Raw genomic sequence first — 25,333 nt, 5'->3', positions numbered from 1 at the left:
AGGTGTTCCCAATATTTGAAGAGTTGTCACCCTTAGATAGAATTTTATGTGGTAAGCACATTTACGGTAATAGACTTTTTATGTATTTAGTAGCAACCAATTTAGAGCATTCCAAATGTGTGGTCTAAAACAATGAGTTTTTCTACTGACAGTTGTTGAGAAAAAGGCAAAGATTACTAATCACAGAATTTGTGTTGAGTGGTTAGATTTTAGACTGTGGATTTCTTAAAGGAAATGTTCTTCAGTAGTAAAGATGGTACAGATACAAACTCATTGCAACTAGAATTCCTATAAGTTGTTGTCCAAAGGCCTTTATATTTCATTGGTGGTTATCTGACTGTAACAGCTTTGATAAAGTACATAAAATAATTATTTGAGTTAGAAGAGACCTAAGGAACAAAGATTGAGTCCTAAGCAGTTACCTAAGTGGGTTTTAATGAAGACCTCCCTCCTTTGCTCCTTAAGGTCTCACAGCTCTTAGAGACCGAGCTAGAGCCTGTACCCCACCTGCTAGCTTCAAGGCTAAGTTCTGAAGTGGAGACTTAATGCTTTTAGCTCCCAAGCTTAGCTCTGAACTCGAAGCTCTCTGCAAATCAACAGAACTAACAGGAGGAGATGAAGTAGAAATGTAAGGGAGCCGGCCTGGCCTTTCCAGGGTTCTGGGTACTGCTCTGACCCGGCACGCCAACCCTGAAGACGCAGCACTCCCTGACTTGTTTCCCTTAATACCATCTTGTTTTGGCTCTGTTCTCTGTTCTTAAAGGTAGCTGTCCCTTTGCTTAAATTTTTTTTTTTTTTAATTTGGAGTGCGAATTTTTGTTTCTTTGAAAAACAAAGAAACATTATGGGAATATGGTTTCACTTCAATACCAGGTGTGGGCTATGCGGCTGCTTCAGATTCCCCACAGCAGCTGATCACGCAGGGGCGTGATTTTGGCCAGCTGCCAATAGTTTCTGTGATTGCCTGACCTTAGAATTCTGGGGACTTTTCAGAGAGTTTATAAATGCTAGGGTCTCAAGAAGGAGTGGTGTGTGTGAGGTCTTGTTGGTTGGTTGTGGTTTGTTAAGAAGTTATGTGCAAAGAAGAAGCAAGAAGAGCTTAGATATCCTCACAGCAAAGAGCAAACCTGCTTCAAGGAACTCAATGCCCTTAATCAGCAGTAAGTAATTTAATAACAAGCCCCCCACCCCCACCCCTTCCCTCTCTATCCTTGTTTCTCTCTTTTATGGTTGAAAGGATAGAAAAAAAAAAAAACAACAACAACAACAAAGTTCCTGATAATGTGCTGATAATGTGTTTTTTTGATGAATGCCTAACTTGCCTAAGTGTTGTAGCCTTCCAGAGAATAGGAAGTCAGGCTGCCTGGGCATGAGGTCGAGGCAGTTCTACCCTGGGATGAGGTGTGGTCAGGAAAAGCAGAATCTCAGCTTGTTTATAAAGCCCTGGACTTCACTGGGACACTTTATCCATGCGTGTGAATGTACTTTGTTCTCATTCATCTAGGTTGCTTGATGGTCTGCTTCTGAGGACATAGGGAAAAGGAACCCTTAGGACTTGCGCTTTGATGATTATGTCTCATATTGTATAATTTTGTAATATGGAGCATATGTTTATTCTTTCATAACCAAATACTAAAATATATGGCCATTCAAAACAGGGCCAATAAAACTATGTCTGATTCTTATGGCTGCTAGTCCTGTTACCATTAATATTTAATGTAAATTTTCTTTCCACATTGATGAAATAAAACATTTCCATATATAATATTAAAGATAGAAATGTAGCCAATGGTGATGTCTTTGGAAATGATATAGTCAGTTTTGGTTTCATTGTGAAAATTTTGTGATTAAATTCTAGGCTGTCATAAATGTCTTTTGACAAGCTATCTCTTTTTATCCTTACTCCTCCAAATAAAGAATTTAGCAACTACACCATGAAACCTGTTTGCTACCACTGTTACAAACAGTACCCTGGGGATTTGTGTGTGTGTGCTAGTGATTTACGTGTCTGTGTGTGCTAGTGATTTGTGTGTCTGTGTGTGTGTGCTAGTGATTTATGTGTCTGTGTGTGCTAGTGATTTGTGTGTCTGTGTGTGTGCTAGTGATTTATGTGTCTGTCTGTGTGTGCTAGTGATTTGTGTGTGTGTGTGCTAGTGATTCATGTGTCTGTGTGTGTGTGCTTGTGATTTGTGTGTGTGTGTGCTAGTGATTTGTGTGTCTGTGTGTGCTAGTGATTTGTGTGTGTGTGTGCTAGTGATTCATGTGTCTGTGTGTGTGTGCTTGTGATTTGTGTGTGTGTGTGCTAGTGATTTGTGTGTCTGTGTGTGCTAGTGATTTGTGTGTCTGTATGTGTGTGTGTGTGTGTGTGAGTGATTTGTTTGAAGGAAGAAAACAATCACGTGTTAAAGTGGAGCATTGTGGGGAGCTCTCTCAAGCATGGGATTTGAGTATTTATGTATTTATGGGAAGTGTTTGGCTCTGTATGAAGAGTGACAAATGCCACCCTAACCATCCCAATATCACATGGCTTAGACTGAGAAGAACAGAGGACATAGAGAAATGACTACCATGCTTGTGACTCATACATTCTAGTTAGTGGTCACTCACCTGTTTCTAGCTTTTGGCTTTTTTTTTTTTTTTGTCTCCGTGCTTCATTTGTTTCCTTTGGTCATGAGCTGGAAATGCAGAAAAATGATGGGAACAACATAAACCCGAGGAAAATGTAGACAATGTATTGAAACTGTCAGTCAAGGAACTAGAAGTCCTTGACTCAGAAACTGGAGTCTTGATATAGCTTTCCTAAATATGGAGCTGTCTCTCTCAGGTTCGTATTGCCCCAGAAAACACCAGGCATTTAATTCTCTGCTACCTGGACAAAGAGGGGAATGGAAGCATCTGGTGTGTTTGTGGCTGTGTTGAGGATCTTCTGGCACAGGTTTTTCTGTCTCTAGTTTAGACTATCTAACTTTCTTCATTTCTTCTTTCCCTCCCAAGTTTTATTTTTGCTGTTGTTTCTATATCCATGACACAGTTTGAATCTTTGCAAGCCCCCCATCTCAAAAAGTGTGATTGGAAAAGTATAAACCAATGGAGCTGTGTTTTCCTAGAAAAGATGGATAACCTGAGGGAGTCGGGCCAGGGAGGCACTGCAGCCCTTAAGAAGAGTATAACGTCCTAGAAAGTGCTCTGGACTTGGGAGCCAGAGACATAACTATTTCTACTTCTATCAAAGCTGACTTGTAAGCGCAGAGCCTTGGCTAAGATGTTTTTCCTCTGGATTGCATTCTTCCATCTCGAGAATTCTAAATATAAGTCCTCTCTGAGAGCTGTATTGAAGCACCTTAGATAACAGCACTCTTCCCCCTTCCCATTTTCTTTACTCAGGCAATTAGGAGGATGGATGCTGTTCTTTGCTTTGAAGAAGGACTTTTAAATCCAGGAGTTGGAAAGCATCTTAAGATGTCTTGCAGTTTTTCAACCTCTGGGATAAACTAGGTGCTTTGATTGTCTTCATTATCACTATAGCCTCTGGATAAAGGTATTGGTGATGTCTTAGACGTATAATGCTTAGGGCGGTGAGGACGTTGACTCATAATCCGGTTTTATCACTTAGCACACAGCTGCAAACTTAGACATTGATAAACAATAGTCAGGTATCCTAGGCCAAGTAAGGAGACCAGGAGTTGCGGTCCATGGTCTGCAAATGTGGGGCTGCTGCTCCCATTATTTCAACCATCAGCTGGATCCATTGAAGTACAGCTGCTTGTGGCAAGGGCCATGGCCATTGGCGGACAGTGTTCATGGAAAACACCCATTTGTATTATTAGCAAATACAGGTTTGGGAACTCAAATATATCTACAGTAAACATGACTATGGAAAATTTCACAGGCCGTTTTCCTCAAGTATGTGACTGTAGTCCTTAGATAGGCCTTCCTTGCTGCATAGCTCAGTACACTAACTGCTCTTTGATTCTTCTCTAAAACCATACTTGCAATAATTATTCTTGCAAGCTCTCCATTCTTATGACTAACCCCTGTTTTAAAAATCCTTTATTTTGAATTGTCCTCGCACCTATAGGAGTTCTTGTTTTTGAATGTTTCATGTTTTCTTGTGTTTAATTCTATACTCTCGAAGAGCTTTTCCTAGAAATCCAGCTTGAATCAGTACCAGATCTGTTCTCACATTTTTGTGGTTGGCGGAGAAGAACAATTGATCAGTGTTCCCTTTGTGACATCCTTCTTATGCATTGAAATTAGCTCCTCCAAACCTGCACACGTCTGTAGGTATTTTTCACATCTGTTTGACTAACTGACTGACTGTCTGTCTGTCTGTCTGTCTTCTATCTGTGTTTGCGTGTACACGGACTCACTCACACTCACACATGTGCATGCCATGGAAAGTGTAAAGAGATCAGAAGATAATTTACAGTCTTTTCAGATTTTCTCCTTCAACTGTGTGGGAATCTGAGTATTGAGCTCAGGTTGTCTGGCTTGGTTGTACGCTTCTTTACTGCTGAGCCATCATGCAGACCCAAGTCTGAGGACTTAGCATGGTGCTCTGATAACTGTAATTACTTTCTTCGGGACTCTCTCCAGTCTGTACACTGAAAGAAATGCTATTGTGAGCTCTCCCTAGTCCTTCTCTGGGCGATTGAACTGTCTGGATAATACTAAAGTCTTACTGCTTTTGTCAGAGACTCCTACAGATTCAGGACACAGTCTGTGACCTTAAGTTTTTCCAATGAAGATAGTATCATAGCTAGATTTTCTTTATATTTCATCCACACAATTCATTTTTTATTTATAAGTTTTCCACCTTTTACTCACTATTTTGTTTTTGATGGGTCATTCCTAACCAGTTTGTCAAGGTTACTTGGAATCCTATTGTATTTTAGAAAAACTAGAAAACTTCACCTACTTTATAGCCATAAAATGATTGAGACTCAATCTTCCTTCTTTCCTTCCTTCTATTTTTTTTTCTTTTGGTGATGTAGGATCTCTTGTAGCTCAAATGTTTTCAATTTCACTATAAAGTTATTGAAAAACAAAGCAACAAAACTCAACTGTATTGAGTCAAGGAGTCTAGATGGTGTGTGTGTGTATATTCTGGTTCACGTGTGTGTGAGTGCATGTGTGTGTTGGTGTGTGTGCTTATGTGTGTGCTGGTGTGTGTGCCTGTGTACATGTGGAAATGAGCAGTCGATGCTATGGGTCTCCCTAGATCACTTTTCACTTTATTAACTGAGGTAGGGTGTGGTCTCTCAGTTGAAACCAGACACTACTCTTGTGGCTAATCTAGCTGGCCAGCTTGCAGTAAGGATTCTCATCTTTGCTTCCTGAATGCTGGGATGGATAGGCACCGCACCAACCAAGCTCTTCTGTAGGCTTGGGATCTGAACTTGACTATTCCCATTTGCTCAGCAAACCCTTTATTCCCTGGGCTGTAGCCTCTGAAGCTCACCCATGGGTCAAGAAACTATTTTTTCTTGTGACTGTTGATGTGCAGTTTTCTTATTACTCTGTGTTTCATAAACTTTGATGAAAGCCAATAGCACAGTTCTGACCTAGTTGTAGAAACTAAACTTGGGTGACTTGGTGCAATAACTTGTGGATAATGAATTCTTTTAATGGAGAGAAGAAACCCCATAATTGTTTAATACATGCACATAGGTTAGTGGCACCTTAGTTTACAATTTTTTAGGAACAAGTTGAGAGACTAGGAGATATTTTAGGTTGAATATAGATAATACGCTCTAACTGTCATATAGCTACTCTTTATGTTGGATTTTGTCTATCCTTTTATTTAAATTTAATAGCTAGTGTCCAGTTTAATATATGAACATAAGATGCATTTTTTGATTATTGTCATTACAGGTTTTGGAAAATGACCATGAAGACTGAAGAAATTACATTTTTAACATGATACTTGGAGTTAATGACTGCTTATGGCATTTTCTTGAAAATTAAATATGACTTAAAAGCGTCAAAGGTTTATGATGTCATCGGTTTCTACAGAAAGCAAACTCCAGCAGGCTGTGAGCCTGAAGGGAGTTGACCCAGAAACATGCATGATTGTGTTTAAGAACCACTGGGCACAGGTAATATATGAGCTCCATGTCTTAATGCTGCTGTCAGCACGCCCCAGCCTCTGTCACACTGAACCAAGATTTCCTACTCTGTGACAGCTAGCTGGCTTTCTTGAAACACTGGGTGGGAATGGCCCTTTCAGTCAAGAGAAAAGCAGCTTTTCCCTCCTGATTTCCAACAGTGTGTATCTGACTAAAAACACAGTTTTCACAAAGGACTTGTTTATGAAGCATTTACTAAGTACTATGCTGAAAACTTCAAATCTTCTATATCATTTAATCTTCTCCAGAAACCAATAAGATAGTTGGTAGAGAATGGGTTAAATGACCATTTGGAGGTTCTGCAGTCAAGGAATTACCAAACCCGACATTGGTACAGAGATCTCAGTCCCTTGAGTCCAGAGCCGGTGGGTCTGACCTCAGTGCTCGGCCATCATCAGCCCTGTGAGCCCTTACACTGTAAGAACAAGTGCCTGGCTGTATGTGAATCATCTTTTCTAAGCCCATTAGTTTCTATGGATGATTCATTCTGACTTCTCTGTAGCTTTTCTCTGATCGGTTGGTATGGATAATTAAGGGTTGTATGTTTAGAAAATTTACCAGCCTGCCCCTTTCCACAGAAAGCTTGCGGGGAGTAAAATAAACAAAATTGGTGTTTTGTTTTGTTTTTTTTTTTTTCCTACTTGTCCAACGTCATACTCCCCAGGTGAGCTGGTAAGTGGCTATTTATGTGACAGTTTTTTAATGACTATCAGGTTCCTTCCTGTGTCTGGAAATAACACATGGGTTAAAGCCCCGAACCTGTAAATCACAGCAATTATAGGGGGACACAGTTTAGATCAAAAAAGAGCAAAATCAATTCTGCTACTGGGTTGTTCCCATCTTGTAGTTGCTTTGCACTGCTCGATGTAAAGCTTCCATGATTTTTTGTGCTTTTCCATTACTCTGAGTTATTGTTCACATTTTAATGGATTTACTGTGGGTACCGAGGACACCACTCCTATAGGAAAGAAAGTAATTCAGGGTGATTCTTGATAATTAGATCGCTACCTTTGGCTTTGCACGTTTGAAAGCATTTTAAAACAGCAGTTCCAAAGTAGGCCCGTGAACCCTGAGAGATACCTGTTTGAACGTGTTTATTATTTTGTGCGTATACGATGCACAGTGTATCTGTGTATCACTATATGCTCAGTTATTGATTTACTTAAATATTTGTGTCTATTTTTAGAGTGGATTTCTACACTGCTGGCATTTTCAGCTTATCATCCATTTGACTGGTGAAGCCTACCTTTTAAATGTGAAATCTTTGCCCTGGGGCCTCCTGAGTTTGCATATAATACATTTGATTATGAACCTTCCTCCTGAGGTTACTGTGATGTGATCCATTTGGCTTTGGGTGCTGGGCTTAGAGACCCTGACCTCCTGATGGTGTGTAGGTACATCTGCCCTGCCCAGTTCTGTCTCTTTATCCAAAGCAGTTGGAGTGCTGCTAGAATGTCCTGGGTCAGAAATGTGTCTGCCTTGTTTTCATACTGTTGAGAGTAAATACTGGTTCTAGAATTCTACCGGTCATTTCCATATCCAGTATGAATGGCTTTGACATTATCAGACACCGTGCGTTATCTGAAGCACAGTGCAGGTGCTTAGCACCCTCCTGTTGAAATATACAGAGCTGAAGATGAGACTGTCTTGTTAGAGGGAATGATGTTAGTCATTAAACAGTCCCCATTGTAAAGTGTGAGCCTGTCTGATGATGGTCCAGCCATTTCTTTAACTTTGGCTAGGTTTTCTTTATTAACAAAAAGAAAGGACCTTTTATTAATTTCTTTAGACTTGGCTTTTCCTTCTAAATAAATCTGGGAAATGCCATCAGTCTCTGTCTACAGAGGTTCCGGGAACCTTTCCATTAACTATATGAATGAAAATACTGGCTGAGAAGTTAATTCAGGTGGGTGTCTAAGTGGCTGTTTCCCCTTAGAGGTTGAGTTAGCCAACAGTTCAAGTGCATCCCTGGGGCCTCCTAGGAGGGACAGCTACAGGAATTGAGTCAGGAGAAGGGGGTAGCATGGGTGGGAGTGGTAGAGGAAGCCTCAGTCTAAGCAGCTTGATTGTGGAAGAAGTTTTGATGTCAGAGGAAGGGCGCATTTCAAGAGGAATATTGGTAATAAATGCTGTTTTGACTTTTTTTCTGGTGAAAAAGAAGGTTGGGATGGCAAAAAATTTCAAGTAAGGAAGAGGTATGGACTGGGAATGGAGCCCTCCTGCTGTCAGGACTGACTGTTGTGAATTCATTTCTGGACTTGCATACCTTGGCTCTTTACTGTGGCTTCTGCTGGGGTGAATAAAGGCCAACTCGAGTTAAACTCTGACTTGTGCACCTCTGTACCTTCCGGGACTCCAGCCCCAACTCCCCCGAGGCAATCAAGAAAACCTGAAAGGCCTCTCAGAATGTGGTGCAGTCAGGACTAAACAGCTACCTTTTATTTACTGGAGTATGCTGGTACACTTAACTGCTCAGTACAATGCTTTTGTTTACCATAAATTAGGAAAAATGAAGGCAGCAAAAGTCTGTGCTATCTAGAATCCATCTGTGTTAGGATCCTTCAGTATAAATTCAACATAACTGGCATGCATTTGACAGGCTCTGTTGTACTATTTATGAGTCCCTTCTATTGCAGAGCTTGAGTTACATAGCTAACAGGGATGGGTGGTGAGGGTGGTTGCTTTCTGTCTTGGCCTATACTGTCTAGGGCATTTAGTTCTGTATCTGGCACAGCTCACATCCAAGGCAGTCCATCATCCCAGGGATGAGGTCTTGAGTTGCCTGGTACTGCACTTGAATTTCCAAAATGCCCCTGGATGTGATGTCATAGCTGAGGAGTGCACCACAGACAACGAGGAGAAGCCTCCTCCCTAATGGTGACCCTGGAGAATGGAGGCTTAGGAAGTTGTGCCTGGCCCATGCTTCCTCTCACCTTCTCGGGTGGTCATCTTTTACCTTAAGTTACAAGTGGACCTAAAATCCAGATCCCTCTAGTTGGACTTTCCAGTGGCTTGTGACCACCCACAGGCCGGGACGGCACAGACCATTCCTTAGATTCTAGCTTCGATTCTAGAGTCCAGAATTGAAGTAGCTTCTGAGAATCCAGAATTGGATTTGCTTGACATTGGTGTCTGCCATCGTCCTTGGCAAATGTCCTGTCACTTCATGCCTGTGTGCTGAAGTGCTTGCGCTCTTCTGCTGCCATGTTCCTTCATTCAGTTAAGTGCTGCTTTCTACAGGACACATTTGGAACATCATTTCCTCCAGACACTTTCATGTTTTCACGCTGCACCCCACCCAGGCTTTCTTTTACTGACCCATCCGCCCACCTTACATTGCAGTGGTCTGTATAGCATCTGCTTACCATCACCATTGTAAAGCTCCTCAATATCAGAGGTGTTAGTGACTCACTTGTATTTCTGCTACCATAACTTAGTATAGCATATTGTAGATGCTCAGCAAACCCTTGAACAGCAAGGCAGCGAACCAGAAACACGTTAGAAGAGCCAGGCAGTTTAGGGAGCCAGTTTAACCATGCACTAATTTTAAACCATTGTATAATATGCTTCCAGGAGGATCTTTGGACTTACCTTCAGCCATAAGAAGGAGTATGTACTTATGTTGAATTCTTAGTCATTTACAAGAACATTGTATAATATGGCAGGTTATTGCTTTGATCGCTTCTGTATCTTTGAGTTTTCAGAATGCAAGAGGGTTCAAATGAAAGGAAGCACTGAGCTACCAGTTAATAAACTGCTCAAGTAAAGGGGCAGGTGAATGAAACCACCTACCCTGGTTATGTCTCATGGCACACCTGTACTTTGTGACTGCATGGACCTTATAGTAGTCATTGTCCCCTTACTCGTTTCAAGCAGAGAGACAGAGGAGGTGGTGGTGGCATGGGAGGAAGCTAGGCAGCAGAAACAGGAAGAGCAAGAGTTCACAGTCAGACTAGGCTATTTAGTGAGTTCTAAGCTAGCTTGATCTACATAGTTAGACCCTTCCTCAAAGAAATAAGAAAACAAAAAAAATTATATTTCCATCCATCTAATAAATAAGCTAGGTCTTCTTTTTACCGAAAATTCTGTACTCCAAAAAAAAAAAAAAAAAATCCGTCTTTAAAGTGTCTTGTCTGTCTTATGGCATTCTTACACTTTGTGTCTGTGTGGATCTTGTTCTGTTCTGTTTATTGTAGACAGAGGAAACGAGTTTTTTGTTTTTTGTTTTTAATGGCCCTGCTAGGTTACTGTGACACAGAGTAACTTGAGAAGAGGGACTCACAATTGAGAAAATGTCACCATAAGACTTGTCTGTGGGCCAACCTATCGTACCCTTTCTTAACTAGTGATTAATATAAGGAAGGCTCAGCTCACTGTGGGTAGAGCCACCCCTGGGCAGGTGGTCCTGGGTAGTATAAGGAAGCAGGCTTAGCAAACCATGAGGAACACGCCAGTAAGCAGTGTTCTTAAGCTTTAGTTCCTGCCTCCCAATTCCTGCCTTCCGTTCTTTCCCTGACTTTGGATGATGTACTACAACTTGTAAGATGAAAGAATCCTTTTCTTCCCCAAGTTGCTTATAGCCATGGTGAATATCACAGCAAGAGAAACCACAAGTAAGAAGTGTGTATTAATTATACATCATAATTAGTTCATTATGAAACTTTCATATATGTAATATGTATTTTTATCATATACACCTCTCATTACCCTGATTTGTTCCCCCACACACTCCTATTGATCCCTGCAAAAAGAAACTTTTTTGAATAAAACTGAAAGTGGTGTAAACAAATAACTAGAAAATATTGGCAGACATTTGTGTCACTTAGCAACACAGCAGTAATAGCTTTCCTGGTAGGGCCTGTGTCTCTAGCGCCCTGTGTTTTTTGAACAATCTCATGTAGCTCACATTGCTTTGAGCTTTTGGTCCTTGTGTCTCTACCTCCTAAACCTTGGGATTAAAGGTGTGCACTGCTACACCCCACCTTTATTATATCTTAAAATCCCTGATTCAGACAAGCCTGAGCAGCTTCTGATATAGCTGATATCATGCAAGTGGAGTAAGTAAACCTATTTTACAAGGGTATTATAGTTTTACTGTTAGACGAAAAAAGCCAGGCATGGTGGCACATGCTTACAATTCTAGCTACTCAAGAAGACTTCAAATTCAAGATCAGCTGGAGCTACATAGCAAATCTAGGCTACTGCAGCTGGCTTAGATTCTGTCTTAAAAGCCAAAACAGACAGACAGCAGCAACAACAAAACAAACAATAGCTTGAGGATGTAGCTTTAGTGGTAGGGCATGTGCCCAGTGTAAGACAAGGTCCTGAGTTCGATCTCCAGTTCTGAAAATAAGAGAAGGCTGGCAGGCAGACAGGAGGGAAAGGAAGGGAGGGAAGGAAGAAGGGAGGGAAAAAGGAAGGGTAGATGGAAGGGAAGGAAGGAAGGAGGGAGGGAGAGAAGGAAGGAAAGAAAGAAAGAAGGCAGGCAGGCAGGCAGGCAGCTGGCTTGCAGCCCTGGTAAGACCCTGTAGAGACAGGTACTCAAGGAATGTCCCAAATGGAAAGACTCAGCCATTAAGTAATGAGCAAGGACACAGTGTAGTTGTTTGGTACATAAAGTGTAATTTGGCCCATGACAGTTAAATTCTCCCCTTCTGTGCAATGAAAAAATGTTGCTTAGTAACTTGAATTTTTCCACAAATGCCACTTTAAATTAGCATTCCAAAGGGTTTGGAACTGTGAGTTTTTTCACATGACTCTCTTGAAATAAGTATGCCCCAGTCAAGATGGCACGATCGCAGGTTTATGGAAGGCGTAGACCAACAGTGAGATTGACTGAACCCGGTCTCCTGGCTGAGAAACACTTGTGTTTATCACAAAGAATAATCATCTGGTAGCTTGAGGTAAAATTATGTGGTTAATATGGACCTTTGCTTTGTTTCTTATTTAGGATTCATCAGTATTTAATATTCAAGCCCATTATCACTGACTGATGGGGCCATATTAGGGACCAAGGGTAGGAATATCTGATGCTCTTTATGAAAGAAGTAGGCTATTTAAAAATCGTACCCTTAATAGCACTCATATCTAAAGGTCAAATGGCTTTGAACTTAGGTTAAATTTAGCTGTTAGGTTAAGTTTAGCTGATCTGATGGTAATTTGAAATCCATTGTTCACACTGTTCGTTTGGTGTTTACTTTTAAATTATGTTAATTCATACATGGGATTCAATCTGATCTAGGCTCATCTTCCCGCCTCTCTCATGCACACCCTGTCTAGCGATAAAAAGGATGCTTAGTTCTATTGTCTTCAACTGAACTGGTTTAATTCATGAGTATGAGCTTTTATCATATGCGGACTACTTTATTAAATATTATTTTCAGTTTAATAAGGTAAACTTGCTTTGTAAAGAAAATGTTTACCAAGTATATTTTGTTTGGTTTTACTCTCTTCCCTACTATGACTCTTCCAGAATGCCTGCAGCTGATGGTACACGTCCTAGCTTGAGTCTGTCAGAGCAGACAGTCCCTGCAAGGGCCAGGCCTGCAGGAGGCAGTGTAGGCAGCAGCCCCAGTGTTGAATTTCACCTCCCACCAGTCTAAGTTAGAGTCAGAATGGTGGGTAAAACTGGCAGCAGGCAGAGGACATGGGCACAAGAATGAGAGGGTTTGATGGCAGTGATGTGAAGACAGAGAACAAAGGGAAAGACAAGAAAAGCCCAGGTCACGTTGGGAGTCAGCCTGCAGCAACCTGGAGGACCTGGCTGCTTTAGATAGAAGCTCTTTGGCAGTGGGGCGTAGACTGAGTTCTACCCAGGAACCTTGAAGGCTCCTGCTAGGGTAGGAGCCAGTCCTGAGTGTGGACTCAGTGTCCACCTGAAAAGCAGGTCACTGTATGTCTGCTGGCAGGGACAGGAAAGAGAGGGAGCCGGAAAGGCCCTACCCAGGGGAGGCAAGGCTCAGGATTGCTAACAACATGGACACAGAAGCAGTCAGCACTGGCTAAATGTGGGTGCTCAGTGACTCACACGCACACACACACCCAGAGAGAGAGAGAGAGAGAGAGAGAGAGAGAGAGAGAGAGAGAGAGAGAGAGAGAGGCATAATTAAAAAAACAAACTGGCCACACAGTTTATGTTCAGTTATAAAGTTCTCTGTTCTCTTCTCTCTCCCTCTCCCCTCTTTCCTTCCCTCTCGCAAACAGGGTCTCTTTATGTAGCCCTGGCTAGTTTAGAACTCACTGTGTAGTCTATGCCAGCCTTGAACTCACAGAGACCTGCCTGCCTGGCCTCCAAAGTGCTGGGGATTAAAGACATGGGCCAACACACCCAGCTCAGTTCTCTTTTAAAGGTGTTTACTAATAGGACTGGGATTGTAGGTCCGTGGTAGAGTTCTTGAGTTGGAATCAATATTATGTATATGTGTATATAATATATAACAATAGTACGTATATATTATACATAAAATATTAACTATGTATACATACATATATACATATATAGGTTAATTAGTCTGAAGAAGTGATTTATGGTTGTATGAATTGTTTTGCTGTATATTATATACATATATTAGATTCGCAATAAATATTTGCTTAAATATATGTGACATAAATATATATCCCTATTTATAAGTTTATATTATATAGGCATTCTAGAGAACTGGACTTTCAATAATTGCTTTATCTCAGTATTTTCCTTCTCTTTTTATACATTAATACAAAATAACCTCTCTTACTTTGATCTTTTAGATTTACATTATAAATTCACGGGAAATTACAGGAAAAAACTAGTTGATCTTAAAACCTCATTTGTCTTTGTTCCTTTCTCTTCCTTCCCTCCCATTTTGATTTGTTAGACATGTCATCCATGCTAGCCTTGAACTTGTGATCCACTTTCCAAGTTAGGATGACAGGCATGTACTGCTATGCCCAACCTTGTTTGATTTTCTCAGAATGTTTGTGATTTATGCACATGAGTGTTTGCCTGCAAGTATGAGAGTTCATCTTGTGTGTGCCTGGTACCTGCACAGGCCAGGGAGGGGCTAGATCTGCTGCAACTGGAGTTAGAAGGCTGTGAGTTGCTATGAGTTTAGGAAACTGAATCTGGATCCTTTGCGAGAGCAGCCTGTGCTCCTAACTGATGAGCCGTCTCTCCAGCCCCTATGTTTGCTCTTTAGCAAATCTCTTCATTAATATTTATATATAATTTGTGTGTGATGATATGATTCACTTACATAACAGTAAGTATATTGTATGGTGATGTATTTTGGTTATAATTTTCTTCTTCTTGACCATCTGGGCCAATGGTATTTTCATTTTTCCTTATTGGAAAATAACAGTGACACAAACATTTTAGGCATTTTCCCTCAAATCAGATTAACAAGTCAAAGGGTAAGAACAAATTCACAGCTGTTACTGCTTATTGCCAGATTATGTTTTTTTAGAAAGACCAAGGTGGCTCGGCATAGCACTACCCATATAAAGCAGTCCCAGTTTTAGACAGTTTACACGGTGAGCAGAGTGAGAAGTGTAAATGCATTTTACCCGGAGGTCTAGCTGTAAAAACAACTCTCACAAGTAGACTCAACACACGGACTTGGAAATCATAGTACCAACAAAGCTCTAGCTGATTTGTCCTCCAGAATGTAGAACCTTCAACTTAGGGACTTTAGGGATTGGAGGATGTGTGGTGTTGTTGAAGAAAAGCCCCTTAGAACCAGTTTGTCACTGTGTTCCTCTCTGTAGATGTTCTCAAAACCTAGAGCCAAAGCTCAGTAGGCCTGTAGGGAATTCTGCAGCACCTTGGAAGGTGCTGTCTGGTGGTATGTAACAAAGAGAATGTGCAGTGGCTGCCATGTGGCCACCAGTCAGTGGGCCATGGATCATTTGGGTGACCGATGAAGAAATGCCCTTTCTCATGAAAAAAGTGTCAACTCAAAAGTTTTAGGGTCACTTTTCTCCTTGTGACACAGTATTATCAGATTTATGGTGGAAACTGATAGAGATCATTGCTAGCATGGAAATGTGTTCACCATGTCAGGATATAGTTACCTGGTCCATACAGATTCTCTTCTGACAGGAGAGAAATGGAGACCTTTCCCTGAGAACTAATTTCCCTTATTGCTCATGCATGCTGACATGGCATTGTGTATCTGCCAGCTTCCCCCAACAACTCCAAAAAACCTGTTACCTAAATACAGAACATGTAACAACACATGCTAGAACTGGGCCAGGAGGGAACCGCCAAAGGCAGACATTGCATTATATGTTATTAGGAAAGGCAAAGAAAAACAAAGATAGAAGAGACATTGATAAAAGGCCAGGTGGTTTGTAAACTGCCACATGGCATATTTTGAATCGAGTGGGATCATCATCGATAATCTCATGTCACAAAGGCAATGAAAATTAAGATATAAAATAGCTTTACTTTCAAGTGCCCATGTACACACATCAGTGGGCACAGTGAGGTTGGAAGCTGCAGATCCCAGCAGAGGGAAGAAAGAGAACTAGATCAAGGGTGTGGCTTGCCCTTTACAGATGCTAAATACAGATGTATTTACCTTAGCCATGTTTAGGTGGCATCTGATTCTGTTTCATTAGCTACTTTTATCACGTGTCCAAAACCTCCTTATCACTCCAAAGTTCAGGAGTTTATTTTGTAATTGATTATCTTGGAGAGTTACATATTTATTTATTTAGCTTGAAAAATGATATTTCAAACCCTTCAGATGTTGGTGTTTGTGTTTATGCCTTCTGTTAGAGTCAATTCTATGTGTGCTAGGCCTACAGTTTCTCAATTCCCATTTATCGCTCCTATTCCTATGTTGTGTGTGGTTGAAGGGGGCATCCCTCTAGGTGGAGAAGTGAGGCATAGTGTTTGTGAACAGCATGTAAGGAGTTACATTGCTCTGATGAAGTCTTCAGAGCAACTGCATTATGGGAGAAAGCCAGGTTTCCTTTTACTTGTTTTATGCATTTGAAACTTAAGAGGCCATGTTGTATTAAACATAGTTTAAGGGGAAAGTGTCTTGTTATCTCTTTGAATATAAAAGTAATTATTACTTTTGCTCTCTTTTTTGCTTTTTTTATCTTTTACATTATTGACATATTTGATAAATATTATCCAATGGCTTCCTTTTTTTTTTTTTTTCCTGTGAATTTGGTAAAGCAAGTGGTGAAGTGTTTTGGAGATTATTATGGTAAATGGCAGTAGGTGACAGGTGTTTGGTGTATTTCAGGTTGTGAAAATCTTAGAGAAGCATGACCCCTTGAAGAACACCCAGGCAAAATATGGGTCCATCCCCCCAGATGAGGCCAGTGCTGTGCAGAACTATGTAGAACACATGCTTTTCCTGCTAATCGAAGAGCAAGCCAAGGATGCTGCGATGGGGCCAATCCTGGAATTTGTGGTCTGCGAGAACATCATGGAAAAGCTCTTCCTTTGGAGCTTGAGACGAGAATTCACTGATGAAACCAAACTTGAGCAGCTAAAGATGTATGAGATGCTGGTCACTCAGTCCTACCAGCCTCTGCTGCACCACAAGCCCATCCTGAAGCCCCTCATGATGTTGCTGAGCTCCTGTTCGGGGACAGCCACCCCAGCTGTGGAGGGAAAGCTAGTTGTCCTGCTCAATCAGCTCTGCTCCATCCTTGCCAAAGATCCATCCATCCTGGAACTCTTCTTCCACACCAGTGAGGACCAAGGGGCTGCCAACTTCCTCATTTTCTCTCTTCTGATACCCTTCATTCATCGAGAGGGCACAGTAGGCCAGCAAGCAAGAGATGCTTTGCTATTTATCATGTCTCTCTCTGCTGAGAACAGCATGGTGGCCAATCACATTGTGGAAAATACCTACTTCTGTCCCGTAAGTCCCTCTCCTTGGTGTGCTTCCCCCTCCCTCCTACCCCCTTCTCTTGTGTGCCAAGAGTGTATGCTTTTGTTCCGTTTGCTCCAAGTTGTACCTTCTGTGGCAAGGTGTTCAGAGGAACATGCTTGGAGGCAGCAGAGCTACCCAAGTTTCAGTGCTAAAATTTGGCTAAGCAGCGACAGCCCCAAATACCGCTCTAGACTCTCTTCCATTTCCCAATTCATCTTTGTTGTGTTATGCAGAGAGGTTGATTATACTTGCACTTTTAAAATTCATAGCCTTCCAGATTGACTCTGCTCCACTGATTCGAGGCATGAGGTAAGACCCTCACAGCTAGTTTCCAAATTAATTTGTTTCTCAGCAAGATAATGACTGTTAGTTGTAGGTCTAAAGCATCGATTTTATTTTAAAAATGAATGCATATTTGCAGTGAAAAAAAGTTCTCTACTTTGTATAGTTTCTTAGCCCATGGTATGGAAACAAAGTGGTGTATATTAGAGGTGCCCAGTCACACCAGGAAAAGATGTGATCAGTATGGAATTTGGGGGGTTCACATTCTCTGAGTGATTTCGGTGTTTTACTGGTTGGGCAATAGCTATCAATACTTTCTAAGTTATCTATTCTTTTTATTAGTCTTTATACTGTAGCCTTAAGTATGTGAGATAGTTTGTAGATTCTTAGTGAGTTTTGTTGGAAAAGGCAAGACAGGTTGCTATGAGTCGATAAGATTTTGTTGTTGTTAGCTAATACCATATAGATGATTTTAGATCAGGAGAACATTCCCTAGAGGGCATTTAGAAATGTGTATTTGTGTGTGTGTGTGTGTGTGTGTGTGTGTGTGTGTGTGTGTGTGCCTGTCTGTGTGTCTGACTCCTTTGCATGGGACTATGAGGTTAGTGAGGAGGGGTTCACCCGCAGTCAGTGTTCACAGACTGTACTAACAATACCAAGTGCAGGTGAGAATGTAGAAATAGGAATTTATATTAATTACTGCTGGGGATGCAAATTGGTGCAGCTACTTTGGAAGACAGTTTGAGAGTTTCCTTTTTAAAAAAAAAAAGGTGGTTTATTTATTTATTCATTGTCATGTGTATGGGTATTTTGCCTACATGGATGTTTGTGTATGTATGTAGTGCCTGTACAGGTCAAAAGACAGCATTTGATCCTCTGGAACTGAAGCTATAGAGGGTTGTGAATCACTCTGTGCATTCTGGGAATTGAACCCAGGTCCTCTGGAAGAGCATTCAGTGTTCTTAACCATTGAGCCATCTTTCTAGTCCAACAGTTTTTTATGAAACATGCTCTTATCATACAGTCCATCACTTGCTTCACTTGGTATTACACTAAGGAATTAAAACTTCTGTCTGCACAAAAACCTGAACATTGTTGTTTCTAGCTTCTTTATTCATAGTTTTTAATTGTAGAAGCAGCCAAGATGTCCTTCAGTATGTGAATAAAAACTAATCCACCCAGATATTGAAAATATTGCTCAACTAAATGAAATGAGCTTTCAAATCATGACTAGACCACAGGAACGGTAAACACGTACTGCCAAGCAGAGAGAAGGCAGTCTGAGCAGGCTGTGCACTGTCTGGGTCCACCAGAGGACACGGCATCAGTAAAACGAGGAGCAGCTCCTAAAGCCGCAGGCAAAAGCGTGGGCGCTTGGTTCTTAGGGGAGTGAGGATACTCTCTGTGGTACTGTTAGTGTGGGTGCATGCCTGTGTGTCTGCCCAAGGCCACAGAATGCACAGCAGAAGTAGAGTCTAATTTAAACTGTGTACTCTGGGTGACTATAATGTGCCCAAGTGTTTCAAGATATGGAAAAGAGAAGAACGTCTCAGGATATGGATAGATACACTAACGGAGGAAAGCAGTATAGCAATGGTTCCTAGCATCGAATATTTTTTCCTTCTTTGTTCCTGAAGCTTTCCTTATAGACATTGGCACAAGGATGCTCATTTAGTTGAATAGCGATTTAATGAAAATAAAAGATGAAATATATGAAACAGAGCATAATCAGACTACATGTATTAGCATGTGTCTATATCTACATATGTGAAGACTAACAAATCTAAAACATGTTGCATAATGATATAAGTAGCAAAGTTCTACCTACCATGTTAGCATAAACTTTACATAAAGCTTAGAATGGTGCCTACCATTTTTTGGGGGGACACACACACACATATAAAGTAAAACATAAATATAGTTAAAGTAAAGAAAAACAAGAATAAGAATAATGTGTTTTAGCTTCAAGACTGCAGTGTGTCTTTGGTATGATGGGAGGAAGAGGGTGGTATTGGGGGTGGAGTAGAATTTGTCTGTCTGATGGCCCTGTGGATTGACTGATCCTCACACATGTGGATTGACTGACCCTAGATCCTCACACAGCACTCTACCACTCAGCCATACACCCCAGCTGGTTTTAAAAACCTGCAGAGTGCCCTGAAAAAAACTATAGCAAAATGATAAAATTTGATAAGCATTACTGATGATTTTCAATTCTATTATTTTCTGATTATCTGTAATAGTTCATAACTTAAACATTCAAGTGCATTGGGAGAAGAATGGGGCGTGGTTTTAGTGTTTAAATTTCCATTAACTGTGTTTAAGCTGATTTCAGTAATTGTTGCTTTTATAAAAATGTGTTTTAAAACATTGTACAGTTCATTTAAATTAGAGGAAAAACAACATTGCCAGCTGACCTCATTTGGTAGAATAGAAGACAAGTTTCTGTTGTTAGATTACCCCTCAGGATAGAGCCCATAATTTCATTTATACTCAGTTTTCCATAATTACATCTGACAACATAATTAAAATTTAAAAAAGGCCCCTTTATGTTGCAGATAAAAGCATATGCTATTAACCAACCAGCTAAGGGCCACAATTGACAAAAAGCTTTCTCTAATTAGTATGATTGCCAAAGTGTGTTAGCATCAGCCTGTTGGAAGAGTAATCACTCTCTTAGCAAGCTGGACCTCGTTTGGAAACCTGTGTCTTCAAACTTGATAGAAAGAGCTGGCTGCTTTGTCATCTCTTTGGTTCTCAAGAGAGGAGAATACGGTTACCCTAGCAATCTGGTACCAACAAATGGTGGGCACTAAATGATCCTGTGTCTTGTTTTGCTTTTTTTTTTTTTTAACCAAATGTTGATGATTACATTTAGATCGTTGTCCCATCTTGGCAAAGTCTAGTGTGCATAGATCAGGCCTTGCAAATCAGAGCAGGTGACCTTTAGGTACAGAGCCACAGGTAGGAAGTTATTCATCCCATATCCAAAACGTATGAGGCTTTTTATTTTGGCAAGTTGTATCAAATGCTCTCTACCAGGTGTTTTGCTGCTAGCTTCCAACCAAAGCCATCTGCTAAAAAATCTTTGTATCTGCTAAAATTAACTGAGTACCATGGGATGTTTAAGAATTGACCTTGACTTGCTCAGTGCTGTGTGCATGGCTTGTCTGTCTTCCACTACCATGTGAAAACGATTGCTCTAATCCTGCCTGTGTCCTTGTCTTCAACCCTTACAATAGCTGAGCTCATTTAAGTTTATAGAGTTTAATAACTACCCGTTAATGGCAGAATCCAGCTCAAAACCACATTGGGTTGATACTAAAGCTGCTTGTTGCAGCTTTACCACACCAGACTGTCAAGAAGTTAATGGTTTTGACTGCTGTTGTCATATGGCCCTATATGGTGATCCATCCATTCTTCCTTTTTTTCTTTTCTTTTTGTGCATGCATGTGTGTGTATGTGCTTCCATGTGTGGAGGTATATATATATATATATATATATATATATATATATATATGTATATATATATATATATATATACATATATATATATATACACACATACACATATATACACACATATATACACACACACACACATTTGGGTGCCTGTATGTGTGTGTGTGTATGTGTGTGTTTATGTGATTCCATGTATGGAGGTACTTACATATGCATACACACACATATTTGGGTGCATGTATGCATGTGGGTGTGTGCCCACACACCTGTACCTGAGGCTGAGGTCAGATTTCTTCCTTGATCACCTATGCTATCCATTGAGACAGTCTTTCAGTTGAAGCTACATAGTGCCATTTTAGCTGGTCTGGATACCTAGCTTGCTCTAGGGATCCCCTGTCTCTGCTTTCTGAGCACTGGAATTATCGTCACATCTCCTTGGCTTGTATGCGGTGCTGGGGGGGATTAGGAGTCTGGTCCTCTTGCTCGTCCAGCAAGAACTTTACCTGCTGAGTCATCTCCCCAGCCCAGGATAATTTCATTTAAGGATACTTTGGGGAGAAGATAAGTGAAAAGTACTTGGTTAATATTTAATGTATTGAGAATAAACATAATGTTTTACAGTTTTGTGGTCTGAATCAATAAAAGGCTAAAAGAGTACATTTTATTTTTAATCACCTGTTGAATGCAGATAGATGTGCGTTTTATAATTTAGTTTTCAAGTTATATAGTGAAATTTAAAAATAAATCACTTTTGATGATAGTTCTTGAACCTGAAAACAAAAGAAACAAACAAAACCCACCTACACATCTCTGTGTGCCTCTTTTTGTCCCTGGTCCTGCTCCCTTGGTACTCTCTGTATTCTTGAAGTGGTCTTCCTTGTGATCGTTATCAGCTTGGAGACTGGCTTCTGTCTCCCTTGGCCTGACTTGTTCCCTCTTTAAGCACCAACCTTGCTATGTATGGCCCATAGCCCATGTTCTAAAAATGTGTAGAATGTGTGTAAATGAGCCTTGGGAGGGAATACAGTTGTCAATAGCTGTGAACACACACACACACACACACACACACACACACACTCCTGTCTCTTAAGAATATGTAATGCCTTTTATCTTGCAGAATATTTTTCTCATATTCTTTTTGCCACTCTGAGGAAGATAATGGCTATTGACTAGCCCTATCTTCTGGTGGCAGGACCGTGGTGGGGACACCCGCCCTCCCAGCTGTCAGTTCTGCATGGGGTGTGTCTTCAGTCTGGGCAGGTTTCCTCCTGTTCACATCTTAGCCATGCCCTTTTAGAATACTCACTTAAAAAGTGAATATTAGGTATGTATTATTTTTAATTACTGTCACTGGTGTATGTAATTTGAAAATTAATGTTGCTGTAATTATATTGATATACTGAATAGTTATTCCCAGCTTTTTAGTCAGACAAATTAAGCTTGTCTTTATGAATTCATCTTCAGAGCCTCAAAGTGGTTAAGAAACCAGGAGAACACAGAATTAAAGTCTTTGTTCTGTGGTTAATTTAGCATGAGTTAGCAAATGTAATTGATTTTTAAAATGTAGCATCAAGATTAGACTTCTCTTCTAGGGGACTTTTGGCCTCCATATGCTTTTGCCAGAGGTTTCTGATTTATAATAGACAACTCATTTGGGTCTCATTCAAAACTAGTATTAAAGTGATTTGTCGAGGTATGTTGACAACGAATTGAATACTTTAAATAGAAGATATTTTCCTTGGGGACCACAGATGCCCTGATTTTTAAAAATATAAAGGATCTCTCCTGCTCACAGTTGTGTTTCCTATGCTTAGCACCTGACCTGAAATTAAGTAGTCAGGCTTTTTTATTAATGAGTGAATTAATATATGGGTGGATAAAGGTTTCTAGGAAACAGAACAAAGATCTATCTACCTATCTATCTATCATCTATCTATCATCTATCTATCATCTATCTATCTATCTATCTATCTATCTATCTATCTATCTTTGTCTCTAGTGTTGCTATGGTCCATCTGTTTCACTGTCCTTTATTGTACAGCATGGGCTCCTGTTCCACCTTAGCTCTTATCAGTTTCTCTGATGGCTTCCTCTTATTTCTTTGTGCTAAGACCTATCGTGTCTTATCATTGAATTCATTGTGTTAGTCTCGGAAGATTACATTAAAGACTCAACATACCCAACTCTAGCACCCTCTTCAGCAGTCTAGACAGCACTTCTGAAACCAGTTCCCATATTTTGCCCCCTACCCTCAAGTTTGAGTGAAGCCCCTTTGTTTATCAGCAGCATCCTAATTTTCTTATCATGCATTTTAGATGTTTCTGACACTATTGTAATTCCTTGTTTGTCTTTTGATGGACTGGGAGATCAATGGAGTGTGTCACTATTTCTTTTCTGGGCCTGACTCAGAATACCTTCTTGAATGTTTTTATCCATTTGACTAAATTTAGGGTCTGTGCTAGAATGGTGTCTTTTGGAGCTGACTTATTTTTCTTCCATTCTTTAATTACATATGTCTCTATTTTGTATCCACCTGTAAGTGTACATGTGTGGGCATGCAAATGCCATGGTGTGGTGTGGAAGTCAGACAACAATTTGCTGACGAGAGTTTTCTCCCTTCACCATGTGGGTCCCGGGAATACATCTCAGGTACAGGGCACCCTTACCTCTGTGCCATCTTCCTGGCCTTATAGATGGCTTCTTATGTATAGTCCATACTACTCTATACATTTGCTAAGTCAGGATATCTGAGATGCTGCATAACTAGCATCCCTTCCCAAGTGGGAAGCCCCACGCCCTGTGAAATTTACTGCTTCTGCAATCCTCTGTTCTGTAAGTGTTCAACGTGAAGTATGATCTCTTTCCATACTTACCTTGTAAAGATATATATAATATATATATTAATTATATATCATATTATATTATATAAATATATGGATATAAGATATAGATATATAAAATATGAACATAAATAACATATACTAACATATAGACATAGTTACATGTTATATATGATATATGTATGTATGTGTATATGTGTATACATATATACATACATATATATTTACTTATTTTACATCTCAACCTCAGTTTTCTCTCCCTTCTTTCCTCCCAGTCTCTTCCCACTCACCTCCCTGAATACTTGAAGTTCTTCACCTCACTCGTCCCGCCCAAATATTGTCAGTATAGTTTTAAGAGCTGGGTACAAAGGTGACAAGTAAATTTCAGGTTCTGGCTTTAAACCAGCTGTCTTGGTGAAGCCATCCTCATCCACTCTCATGAGAGACTCTGCTGGCATGGCACATCACCTTTGTCCAGACCGTCGTAACATAGCTCAGTGACTGCCATCCACACCCACTTCTTTCTTCTGTTAAACTGTGATGGTTGAAGGAAATAATATATGTGAAAGTTTTCTAACACGTAAACTGCTAGTAAGTTTCACTCAGAACCCTTAACATGCAGACAATCTGTCTCATAAAACTACTCAGCATCCCTGTGTGTTAGTAGGGACCTCCTGCATCGGGGGCTGCCTCCCATGGACTAGAATTTGCACTGGCATTCTATTGGCACTCACCAAATTGCTCTGTACTGTATTTCTAACCGGTTTGTCCTGTCCCTGAACTTCTTGGGTATGAGAGTCACATTTCATTCATCTTTGTGTTTTGCCTTCTCACTTGCTGCGCTCCCAGCTCATACTGGTGCCTGGCATAAAAGATGAGTCACCCCCACCAACCTCTTGACTAATAGCTAAGTAGCTCCACATTTGCCTTGCTGTCCACTGCGTTAGCCTTCCTAGTTCACCCATGGGTTTAACCTCTCCTCATTAGTTGATACCTCCTCACATTAATAATCCCTTACTACTCAGAGTTCGGTCTTTGGGCCGAACCATAAGGCATCCTTATGACCATGAGCTTCAGACGAGATGACTTTGCTTTTTTTGTTTCCGAATCAGGTGCTTGCAACGGGACTCAGTGGCCTGTACTCTTCGCTGCCCACAAAGCTGGAAGAGAAGGGTGAGGACTGGCACTGCATTCTGAAGGACGACTGGCTCCTGCTGCCTGCCCTCGTGCAGTTCATGAACTCGCTGGAGTTCTGTAACGCAGTCATCCAGGTACTGCAGCCCAGAAGCCATCATGGACTTCTGGGCTCAAGCCTAGCGGGTGTGTCTCTGTGTGTGTGGGGAGGGGTGTGTGTGTGTGTGTGTATAAGACCCTTCACTATTCCGATTTCTTCAAAATTAACCCTTTGCTAATTTTGAGAAGTGCTTATGGAATAATGATGCTCTGCTTGAATCCCGTGGAGTATACTGGAATGAGTGAAAACGTTTGGTAGGCTTCTGAAAAGTTCCAATTGAGAACAAATGAAAAGATTTTATTTTCTCTATAAAAAGTGTTATTCTGTTTTGATTATCCACTTACCCATCAAAAATAAGTTCAGTGGCTGGCTCATTAAATAGATATTTTTAGGCTGCTTAAGTACTCCAAATTATAACACTTTTACTTCAAGGTCTTCCTGGGAGCTTACAAAGGAAAACACTTTATTTTGCTTAATGGTGCACACTACATAAAGAATATTGTTATCCCAATT

The 25,333-nt window shown here is 40.6% G+C and overlaps 1 protein-coding gene across 3 annotated transcripts in view; it reads left to right on the top strand.

Moving 5' to 3' along the window:
* Positions 1 to 25,333, top strand: part of Fam160a1 (family with sequence similarity 160, member A1) — a 125,240-nt gene that overhangs the window by 38,054 nt on the left and 61,853 nt on the right. For 2 of the 3 annotated variants that reach the window (XM_011240082.2, XM_006501333.3), the window contains 3 exons: positions 5,875 to 6,098; positions 16,364 to 16,990; positions 24,699 to 24,857. In XM_011240082.2, the coding sequence (XP_011238384.1) occupies positions 5,994 to 6,098; positions 16,364 to 16,990; positions 24,699 to 24,857 (891 nt within the window). In that variant the 5' untranslated portion in view covers positions 5,875 to 5,993. Of the gene's footprint in view, positions 1 to 1,039; positions 1,161 to 5,874; positions 6,099 to 16,363; positions 16,991 to 24,698; positions 24,858 to 25,333 lie in introns of those variants that run through there. The other variant, NM_172682.3, reaches the window with a different exon arrangement.

This window comes from Mus musculus, chromosome 3 (genome assembly GCF_000001635.26).
Source record: "Mus musculus strain C57BL/6J chromosome 3, GRCm38.p6 C57BL/6J".
Lineage (NCBI taxonomy): Eukaryota > Metazoa > Chordata > Mammalia > Rodentia > Muridae > Mus > Mus musculus.
This window is presented reverse-complemented; position numbering and strand designations above follow the sequence as displayed.